At 29.5% G+C, this 12360-nt stretch overlaps 1 protein-coding gene across 1 annotated transcript in view; it reads right to left on the bottom strand.

Annotated features, from left to right (window-relative positions):
• LOC103578709 (sodium leak channel NALCN) overlaps window positions 1-12360 on the bottom strand; it is a 412027-nt gene that overhangs the window by 283347 nt on the left and 116320 nt on the right. Inside the window, exons 5-9 of the mRNA XM_053741341.1 lie at window positions 7781-8004; window positions 7404-7678; window positions 7068-7315; window positions 6604-6993; window positions 6348-6539 (exon numbers count right to left, since the gene is read on the bottom strand). Coding sequence (XP_053597316.1) covers window positions 6348-6539; window positions 6604-6993; window positions 7068-7315; window positions 7404-7678; window positions 7781-8004 — 1329 coding nt within the window. The remainder of the gene's footprint in view (window positions 1-6347; window positions 6540-6603; window positions 6994-7067; window positions 7316-7403; window positions 7679-7780; window positions 8005-12360) is intronic.

Genomic DNA, 12360 nt, shown 5'->3' with positions numbered 1-12360 from the left:
CCGACCTGATGCGAGACTGCCGCGACATTTAAATATCGTGACAAAATCTCTACTCGATAATAAGAAATTGCTTAAGGGTTTACGGTAAAGTTTTTAAGTTTGACCATAATTAAACTAACATTCGATTGATTAGTAAAATATATTTTAATTAAGGTTTGGACGTACTTGGTTTGAAAATAAAAACTTGTTGCAGCAAACTTTTCAATTTTGAGGAATTTAACTGGAACTCTTGTATGATTCAATGAAACCCCGATAGAAAAAAAATTTTATGTAATTGAATACAGTTACACATGAATTATATGCAATCATATATAATTCTATATAAAAATGCAAAAAAGAATAATAAAATTATTGACAAATGTATGTATTTGCATACAATTATATAAAATTTGTATATAATTATAAATAATCTATACAAATATAGTATGTGATTATATACAAATATACATATTTGTACACACTTATATAGAATTGTATATAATTGAATACAAATATATACAATAGTATGTATTTGTATACAATTATATAAAATTATATACAAATTATATACGATTGCATATGATTGTATACAAGTAGATATAATTATGTATGATTGTATACAATTGGATCGGGCAATTTTTTCTATCCAATTTTATACAAATGTATAAAATCTTTTTTTATCGGGACAAAAGTAGTTTCCTAGAATACCGAACGGGTCATGTCAATCGATGAGTTTCTTGGGGAGAAAACCCGATGAGGTTGAAAAAACAATTTCACGCACTCATATTAAAACTGAAAAATATTTGACAAGAATGTAAATGTATTCGTTACAAAATATCGAAGAATATTTAAATGAAAATCTTTATATCATCGATCCGATACAAAGATTTATTTATGAAAAGAGTCACATATTTATCTCGTTTAGATTAATGTATAAGCAATTGATTGTATATATCTATTGAAGATAAAAATAAAGTATTAGAAGCACAACTAAACTTAAGCTTTTCTAGTGGTTCTGTAGCGTAGCGGTAAAGCGTCGGACTTTCACGCGTAGGGTACTGGATTCTAATCCTTCGGATGGCAATCTTAAAATGATTTAATTTTTCACCGAAAACTGTAAGGATGTTAGGATGATTTGTAAAGTATAATTGATGTAATATAATAATATAGTCAATTGTCCCAATACTTAATAAGAAAAAAAAAACAATAACAATCATAACAATAATAAAACTGAAATAATATTAGCTTAGTTGTTAGTAAATACATACGAAAAAACAATCATTTTTTATTTATTATTAATGAAATAATTAAAGGCAATATTCATTTGATTCAGATTACTGTTTTTCTAGGTCAATGCAATACAGCAATTTGAAATAATTCGATTTTTTATTGAATCAATTGCAAGGACAGTTTCTAGGACCTAAAATTATATTAGATTCAATATTAAAATTCATTAACTTTAATAAAATTTTGACTTATCTCAAAATTTATGCCTTCAATCACCTTACAATTTACTTCGAGTGCATTAATTTTTTTTAATTTTTTTTTTTTTTTCAAATGAAAAAAGTTATTGAGTTATATTAAATAGTATAGAGTTAGTTTAAACGACTCGGTATCTTCCCTCAAGAAACTCGTAGTAGTCTAGTCAACAAGTATCTTTTTGACGAAAATCTGTTCAAGACCACCGAAAATTAGGATTAAGGTCTCATTCCATTCGAAATAGCATCTATAAAAAATGTTAAAGTGGAAATTTGGGGCCGGCGAAAATCGTAAAAGTTATAAACAATTTAGTAAAAAAAAAAAAAAGTTGTTTGGTTTTTTGGAAATATTTCAAAACCTATTCGAGGTATTCAAAATCTAAAAAAAGATTCTTAAAGAGCAGGAAATTGTCTAAGAAAAGTCCTACCTCCCCGAACTGTACCGACAATATTATAACAGGGCTATGCTGTTACTCTGGTCGTCCTTAAATTACCTTTTTAAGGGCGCCACTGGAAAGATTAAACGGTCTTCCAGAACCGGTTCTTAATACTCAGGGTCGGTGTAAATTTTAATTGTAAGAGAAGGAAGAGGAAGGATAATTTTATAAATAACTTAGATTTATTTATCATCACAATAATCACTTTTATTTAATTTTATAACCTTGTAAATTAAACCTTATAATTTTTCCTTAAACTTTATAACCTTTGACCTTTATACCTCATGACCTTATAACTTTATACCTTATAACTATTAGACCTTATAACTTCATATACCTTTTGACCTTATAACTTTTACCATATAAAATTCACCAATTACCTTTGGCGACTTAAAACTAGTTAGCCACTACCTTTGCATCACACACACACTCACTCGATTAAAATCATTGCCAACTACCTTTGGACTTATAAATTAAAATCGGTTACCTCCCGAATTATTTATTAATCATAATATTAACTTTAAAATCGTTTCCTACACACACACGCGCACTCGAGACCCCTGGACTTTTATTCACACACACTGATTTTAAAATGGCCGTTCCTGCCACGCACATAATAAATTAATTAATTAATTTTTGAAGAAGAATTATTATTAATTAATTAATTTTGATTTAACTTCATTGCAACAACTAAACATTAATTCTTCCATATAATACTGATCCGAAATTACTAGACATAATGTTTTAAGTTTTGGTCAGAAAAATCTCATCTCTGTTTTCTTCACTCGACACTTGCCTTACTCGACTTCTTACTTTACAATCCTTCTTTTGTACTGAGTATAATTTTATAACAATTTTATTAACGAACTCTAATTATTAATTTTATTTATTACTTTAATTATTAAATTTTATTTTATTGCTCGACGTAAATTAATTTAATAAAACTAATTTCGGTATTTATTTAGTTACTTAATATTTTATTACGACGCGGACTAGAATATGAAAATTACTGGCTTGTGTCACTCACAATCGGCCTCGAAATTTCTACGACGTATATAATCCCGGCAATGGCCTGGAATTATAAGGCGACGCCCTGGACCCAGCAATTGGGCCTAGATCCGGTTAGACAACCGCCTGGCTTAATTTTTATTAATAAATTTTATGACTAATTAATTATTTCGGGCCTAGACGCGGATTGCCCCGACGAACAACTAAGTATTTATTTAATTAAATTAATATTCTGGCTTCGCCCTAAAATAATTAATTTAATTAATACCTGAATTCTTTTCTCGGTTCGGCTCCTCTGAGTTTTTCCACCGTCTCTCGTCAGGTCCTCCTTTCGTCTCTCGTCTTATCCTGCTGTTGTTTTCCTTTATTTCTTTTTCTGGCTCCTTCACCTGTCTTAGCTGAGCGTCTTAACCTTCAGGCGTCTTGTCCATTTGTGTGTCTCGGCCTGGGTTCTCTCTTCACTTATGATTGTACACGCACTCGACCGAATTCGGCAACTTCCCGAAACTTCGACACCCCTACTTATCACTAAGTGGGACTGACAAACAAGCCCCTACGATTTCCGCTCGGGACGACAGTCGCACTCTACCGCGGATAACCCTGGGGCAGTAATAGATTATATCGACCGTGCGCATGATAGAAAATCATGGCAACTGAGCGCGGAAAATTCAAAATTCCCTGTTACAATATTTATAATTTCAATTTAGCGGTGAAAATGGGACTAAAAACGGGTAGTAGCGCATCCACGCATGTCGATCGAATCAATAGCGTGATCAAAAAAAAAAAATTTTGACCGATAAAATATGAATATTAAGGAATAATAAAAAAATTTGGTACTCTCTAAACATATGAATGAACAATAATCCACCGAAAAAAAAATTGTACCTCAATTTTTCAATCAACTATGCTTTTGTTAATTAGTTAATTTTTACCTGCTGTAAGTTTACATAAAAACCCTGATTAGTTTAAAACTAAAAACCTGAACTTTTTTTCACTTCTTGGAGCTATTCTTGAATGGGTTTAGAAAAGATCGCCGTTGAAAAAATTAAAAAATTTTTATTTTTTATTTTTTTATTGACAATCTAAGGCATTGAAAAATTAAAAACGTAAATAAAGAATTAAAAAAAAAATTTTTTTTTTTTTTCATTTTTTTGGTTAATTTGTTTTTTTATTGTTAGAAGCTACAAAACAATAATTTTTTAAAGATTTTTACTAGCATTGTTTAAATATTCGTTATAAACAAATGCATTGTTAATAAGATTTTAAAAAATTTTCTTTTGGGAATCTGATCCTTAATAGAAATAATGATTTTTAAGAAAAAAATTGTTTCTTAAAAAATTTTTTTTATTGCTGAAAAGCACATTTGCTAATTAACAATTTTTTTTTTGTTATTCAATATTAATGTTAAGGAACCATTTTTTTTAATCATTATCTATCATTATCTCTCATATTATAAAAAAAAATTTTCTTTATTAATTTTTCATTTGTTTATTAAACGAACAATTTGTTATAAACAAATGAATTTTTATGCTATATTTTTTTATGTACTAAAAAAAATACTAAAAACGACCATGTGTTTTTTTATTATTAGAAAATTTTTTTTTCTATTTTTTAAATAATTTTTAAAATTATTGAACACTTGGACTTGTCGCTACCTTACTATTTTTCTTCGTTGTTAATAAAATAACTAATAAACTATTGAAGATACGATTTGAATAATTCATGGCTTTCTTATCCTCCGTTAATCATTGAAAAAATTAAGCTTTTAACCGAAGCTCTAACTCGATTGTTTAATAATTTTTTTACTATTATTTATATAAATCCTCCGAAATAAAGCTTTCTGGAACGTTTCAGTTCGAATATCTTATAAACTATTGGGAATAAGATAAGAACACTTCAAGTCATTTTTATTCTTCATTAATCAATAAACAAATTGATCTTTTGGCCGAATATCTAACTCAATTATTCAATGAATTATAAAAAAAAGTGATTTATTCATATAAGTGCTTTTTTTTATAATTCATTGAGTAATTGAGTTAGAGATTCGGTCAAAAATCAATTTGTTTATTGATTAATAAAGAATAAAAATGCCGAAGTGTTCTTGTCGTTGACTAGACTAGAGTACTTGTGCCAAACGAATCTGGTTTGACGTCAGGAATCGTTTTTTATAGTGTAGTATTAAGCACATAATATTATACTTCAACTAAAAATTATTAAACGTTTTATAATTTTTCTAATGCAGATCGATAGAATTAAGAATTGGTAGGGATAGCGTACACACATATGTACTACAAATTCAGAGACCTTTATTCTAAGACAACAGCGGACTAACAGGCGAAATTCGTAAATTGCATCAAACTCATAACTTTACGCGTTATATCAAGTAGTTCGTATCACTTCGAAACTTGGTAAATATGACTCATTTATAAAAATAAACACTTATAAAAAGTAATTTTTTTTTTTTTGCTAACTTTTGAAAAAATCGGTCAGTTAATTTAGTTTAGTGAACCATTTAGTTCTTAATAACCATGAAAATAACGAAACTTTTTTTTTATTAGTATTTTTAACTTCCCGCTAAGAATAATAAAAAGTCAAAAATTCGGGAAGTTATCGGCTTCGGTCGGATTTTGGAAAACTGAATTTCTATCAGATTTTGACGTTTTAAGGTTCTAGGAAGCTATCCTGACTCATTTTACGATGATGTCCGAGTGTGTGTATGTGTGTACATATGTATGTATGTAAATATTTATAACTCTTAAATGAATGAACCGATTTTAATCGTTAAAGTGTCATTCAACGCGGCTTGATAATATCTAAAAGCCGTGAAAAATTGAGCTTGATCGGTTAAGTGCGTTCAAAGATATTACAAAAACAAAATTTAAAAAAAAACTTTTTTTTTTTTAAATAACTTTTAATGTGCTCGATGGATCAATTTCAAAATCTAATCAGCTCGAAAACTTTATAAGCTACGCCGAATGCTGCCGTAACCATTAAAATTGGTTCAATCGTTCAAGAGAAACCGTGGACGAAATAATTGAAAAAAAAAAAAAAAATTTTTTTTGTTTTGTTTTCTTTTTTTTTTTTTTTGAAATTTCTCAAGAACAACTCGATAAATTAATTTCAAAATTTGACGAGCTGTAGAACTCAATAAAACGCGTCGATTGCCACCTCAACCATCTCACTCGGTCGATTCGTTCGAGAGATATCGTTGGAGAAAAAATGATAAAAGAGCTCGAAAATGTATTCACAGGAATGTTTTCGAGCTCAAGGAGCTTGAAAACAGCGGGAAGTTTTGAGACTAGCCCGCAGGGTCAACTGATAGACCGATTTTTTGAAAGGAGTCCATCATAAATGAAAGATGGTCTTACCCCTGTTTACCTGATTTTTGTAGATTAATTATGTTTCACTATGAAGTATGAATTATTGAAGGTTACATTTTACTTACTTCAGGAAAAGTTTCAAATTTAGTAAAGTCACACAAAAAACAAAAAAGTTGCATTGATATACTAGAAGATATCACAAGTAAACACATGGTGAATATTATAAGACTCCCTAGTTTTTTTCCTGGTCCGAAAATTTTATAAACAAAATCTTCCAACATTGGAGATGCTTTAATAAGTCTCACAACTCTTAATACCTGATAAAAATAAAATTTGCCTCATTAACTTAATTATTAATAAATAACATAAATACTGACTCACTTGGAAATAAGTAAATCCTGATAAATAAAATAATGGTATAATGTGAACAGTCGTGCCAATCGATAGTAATAATTCAAATTTATGAATTGAATGTTTATAATAACTACGAAAACCAAGACACCATATTTTAAAAAGTGTTTCTAAATCAAGAAATATCGTAAAAGCTATTTCTGCATAGTAGTAATTATCATAATAAGTATGTCTCGGTCGTTCGTCATGTTTGAAGTTCATTGAAGCAGTTGTAATGCCATTTGCTAAAATAGCACACATGACGATCATTCGAAAATGTGGTGAACGTAAAATAGCTTGACAAAGTGGCGATGCAAGACCTCCATGTTTGTTATCATCAAGAGTAACTAATTTCCAGCCATTATCATCTCCCGAAAGAATCTTGAATAATTTATTTTTTATAAAAAACTATACGTTGTTTTAAAAAAATATAATTTTAGCAATATGAAAATTACTTGTGATGCAGAACTGTTTGTTATTTGTCCTCTGATACCCCACATTTGTTGAAATTGTACTCTAATTTCATTAAATGTTTCAGTTATAACAGCAATGAAAACATTTTTTACTAGCCATGCTAAAAAAAATATCATTGTACTGAAGTAAAAAATGGCTCGCCAGGCTGGAAGACTATCAATCGCTCGGTACATTATAAATACCCAACCCTCTTGAGATGCCGCTTGATATACCGTAAAAATACTTGTTGCTGTAACAACATTAATTTTAGTGCGAGTTGATATTGGATTTGATTTTAATCGATAAGTATATAATTTTTTAAATAAATAAATCCAAACCAAATTCATCAAATCCATTGAAACCCATTATATATTTTGAAAGCTCTAATTTCAAACATTTCATCCCCTCAGGACATTGATAACCGGATTCAGGGTCAGTAGAGCAAAATGTATCAGGAATAGCTAAACTATTGATGGTAATTTGTTTTGGATTAGTTGTATTGAGAACGCAATGATTTTTCAACTCTCCAAAAAATTGAACACCCAAAAGACCGTAAAGTGACATGAAGAACAGGAAAAATAGTGTTACGTTGTAAATTTGCTGACTTGATCGTCTGAAAAAGAATAATTAAATTTATTAAATATAAGCACGATTAAATTTTGTGAAAGAGGTTAACAAAAAGTTAACTTGAGTTATCAAAAATATTAATGCTTACTTAAATATCTGATTGATCCTTGCTTTAGGCATTGAAAATTTCAAAAATACACGTAAAAAACGTATCATTATAAGTGGTCTAGGTGAACGTATAACTGATGCAGCGCTAAATTTACTAACAAATCCAAGCATCTCAAACATTTGAAGAATTACTGAGAGCCAGAGGAAAAAAACCATGACTGCATCAAATTTACACCAGTGATCTTTTAAATAAGCTTTGTCTCTCTAAATGTAAGCATATAAATTTCAATTTTATTACTTGACCATTTCCAATTTAGTGATTACCCGGAAAAAATAGTTTGCACGGAAATAAATTTACGATAACAATTACAATATATAAAGGGAATATTTCCCATATCGTATGCTAACAGGATTTTTTGAAATAAAGTCTACTTTCCCTATTACGAAGCTTTGTGGCGGAAAATTGCCATACTGAAATAAAAAATTGAATAAAATAGAGAAAAATCTGGCAAATCTTACGGCACAAAAACCTAGCAAAAAAAGTTGTAATTTTTTTTTTTTGTTATTAACAAAAACGTTTTGCAAGTAAAGCCTCAGTTGACTTTGACGGAATTCTGGATAAAGATTTGTCACATCCAGTTGATTAAATGTACAAAATAAAATAATTCAATCTTTTCTGAATCGTTTGGTCACAAAGTTTATGCAAAAATGTGAATTATTAATTATGAAAATAATTATCTTATTTTATCAACACAAAAAAATACTATCCTAACAGGTGCTTTATGGACTGACGTGGTCTGCACATATCCATAGTGGGAAGAAGTTGCGCGTGTTACCTTAAGTTTTTTAAAATTTCATGCGCGAATACTTTTGTTTCAAGCAAATAATCGTGTCAGGAATTAAAAAAAAAGGGTTTTATAGCTTGAAATCTCTAGTTTTGACGCATTTTCATCGAAATTTGTTGAGAGCTTCAGCCATTGCCCAAACATGAGAAACACCGCGAGAAAAAATTTTATAAATTTTTTCTTTTCTTTGAAAAAGTCCACGGGCTGCGAAAACAATTTTTCAATTAAACTTATGCATAGGTCGTTTAGCACATTTATTCAGCTTCAATTTGGCTTTTTTTAACCTTGTAGGACGATTTATTGCATAGATATCAGCCTTCTAACAAAAAATGATCCTTTCGGCTTTGATAATAGATATTTCAGGTACTAATGATCGCACAGTAAATTTGAGGGTAGCATAAAAAATTTGAAGAAATTTCCTTCAAGACTCTCTTATCATTTTTAAAAAAAATTTTTTTTTTTATTTTTAACATTCATTAGAAGTAAATACAAAATAATGACTTTTTCTAGTTTTTTTGGTAAATCAACCACTACTCTCTAAAGATCTATGAAAAGACTAATGTTGCCAGGAAATTTTTTTATCTTTATGTACCTTTATCACCCAACAAAATCAAAGAAAAAAAAATTTAACTTGCTTTATTGGGTTCGATGTTTTTTTTTTTAATTTTTGGGAAATTTTTTTTATTGTTAGGTATATTTCTTTAGAAATCGGCCTATTGCAATGGGTCTAATGATCGAATTATCACAGAATTTTGTCACCATATGTCTTATTTTACCTCGTAGAGTCAAAAAATACCATCCGCTAAAAAATTGATATATATATATATATATATATATATATATATATATATATATATATATATATATATATCACAAAAAAGAAAACAAACTTAATTTTGCAGCTTAGTCTTCTAATAACTTCTAATTCGTAAGGCATAACTTATTTCCTTGAAATTCATATTTAAGCTTATAAAATAAGTATTAATTACACTATTGTAGCTTTATTGTATTTACATAAGAAATCTACCTTCCCATTCCTGGTAAGGCCGGATGGTTCTTTTTTTTTCCTTGCATTTGCTGAGTAACCAACACAAGATGTAAGAAAAGTAAAAAAAAAAATTATTTTTTCGTTTCTATTATGATTACAAAATTAAAGGAACAAAAGTTATTCCTTTAATTGTTTAGCAAAACTTTGATCAACCGACCCCAATAAACGGTTTGATAGATCGATTAAAAAATTTACAGGGTTATTGGGGGTATATTGAGCTAAAAAAGTACCTAGAGGTATTTGCAGAGTCCCGACTAGAAATTATAGTGAGGAATGCCGAAGAATTAGTGAGGCGCAAGTTTGGCTTGCCTAACTTAGGCAAGCCTAATATGCGCCTTATTACATTCATGTTAGGCAAAGCGAAGATCGGTTTGCCAAATATGAATGAAATTCGGGACATCTATGGTAATCCGAACTTCGGTAAACCTTTGGTTACCGTTACTTCCTGTAAGTTAGGCCTTCTCAAGGTTTCTCAAAGTTGGCTTGCCGAGCTTGGGAAATTTAGGGCATTTTCGAAGTTCGGTATATCTTTGGAAGACCTGATTAGTATAAACTGGTGAAAGGGGTAGAGGGACAAATATGGCTTCTAGTTATTTGAAGGTCAAGCCTTTTAGTTCCGTACATATCAATATATGCGTATTTATGAAAGTATTTGTATGTGCTACATATAAATACACGGTCTTGTTTAGCAGATCGTCTCTTGTGGTGTTAGTTTGTAACATTACTTTACGTATCACACGTTCATTTTATTTGTTAAATGTGAATCTTTCGCGTGTACTCATTACCTTTTTCTAATCTACTTATAATACTACTGCTGGACAATTTCTATTTAATAGACAAGTTTATTTGATTAATTTTTTATGTTTATTTAATAATAAAAGAGAAAGAAATATAAAAACTTTATAAAAAAAAATATATTTTTAATCCAACCAACAACCTAGGTGAAGAAAATATAAAAAAATTATCTGAAAAACAAATTTTTTTTATAAACGATTTATATTTTTTTTCTACGTTGTTGATTAACATAAAAATTGATTTTTTATATCTTTTTTTTATATTGTCGCAATTAAATTTTCTAAAGATTTAAAATATACGACTAATATATTTTTTTCATATTTTTATGCATGTATTTTTTATATATTCTAAGATATATTTGAAATATATACGAAAATCGGCTGAAAGTTAGCTATTTAAAATATACATTTTTTATTCGTATTTTATATATTTATATATTTTTAATAAATTTTTTTTGTATGAAAAATATTTTTTTTTTTATTTTAACATAATTTTTTTATATACTTTTTTCATGGGGGTAGAGCCTTTATACTTTTTAAGCAGTTTTATACATAACTATATAATCAAAATTACATATATCACAATTACTGATATACCGGATTTTATAGTGATCAAAAAAAAAAAAAATAAATAAAAAATGTCTTTGTTACTACTGATAATAGATATTCAATTATATTTTGCTATTTTAGAAGTGATGTATTCTTTTAATCTCATATGTATAACGGTGGGCCCTGGCTACTTCGTGTCCAGTAGCCACGAACCACAGTTAAATAATTTCCCGACTAAATAATTAATTATTAATAATAAATATAAATTTTAATTACGATGTTGCTGGTTCTGAACGCGGGAAATAAATCTCAGAGATGGGTCGACTCGCTTTGACCGGACACGCGGCTGAAATTATTTTATTCTAAAGACACTGGTGATGAAAAGTAATTTCCTTGAGACTTAATTTAATTATTATATACAAATAATTTATTTAACCAAATCCCAAGATATGTACAAAATTTCCCCTTTATACAAAATAAGTTCTTTCCAATAAATAATTGAATAAATGAATGCGCATTTACGATAAATGAATTTGTTTAACACGCAGTTATTTAATAAATACGGGAAAATAAAATCAATAATTATTTATACTGGATCGCGTTGAAGAGAGATAAAATATAGTAATTTTATTATAAGTCTTATCTGGATTTTATTGTCGAACGTACTGCAGGTATCGGCCGTCGCTGCATATTGGACCTTCTCTTCCGAATCCTGGGCTGTTGATGTACGATTTGATGCTGGACACTCACACAATTCACTTAGACGATAACTTAATAAATATGGTTTTATGAACCAGTTATATATAAAGAATAAGATTAACTTAGAATATATTTTTTTTCTTTTTACAAAATCAAGCGAATTTAAAACGAGGCTGTCGTTGCCGGCACTTCGACTTGAGTGTCGATTCCGTCTCAATTGCCTTAGGCCCCAACCTTTGATGACCCCTACTTAATTATGCGCAAATGACCAATTTACGGTCACCTGCTGCGTGGAATCATCCCCTGTGGTCTAACGCCTAGCTCAGCCAAACTCGGCAATCAGGCTGTAACGAGAGAGAGAGAGAAAGACCAAAAACCAACAAGGACAGCGAGAGAGCCACACTCTCACGTCGTACCAATGCTGCCCGGTTATACTCCCCGTCGCCAGACTTGAGATTGGGGCTCGGAAGCTGAAAGAAAGTTAAACGGTTTTCATCAGCCTTTGGCTGCGCCTGGGCAATTTTAAATCTGGAACATAGTGATTGCCCAAATTTTTCCCAGTCTCTGATTTTAACTCGACGACCAAAGGACTAATGATTTTATTAACAATGGCTGGTCCTAAGAATTTACTAGCCAAACTAGACGAATATTTATCGGCTTTCTTACTCAATTTCCGATTTGGGTA

Source organism: Microplitis demolitor, chromosome 8 (assembly GCF_026212275.2).
Source record: "Microplitis demolitor isolate Queensland-Clemson2020A chromosome 8, iyMicDemo2.1a, whole genome shotgun sequence".
Classification (NCBI taxonomy): domain Eukaryota; kingdom Metazoa; phylum Arthropoda; class Insecta; order Hymenoptera; family Braconidae; genus Microplitis; species Microplitis demolitor.
This window is presented reverse-complemented; position numbering and strand designations above follow the sequence as displayed.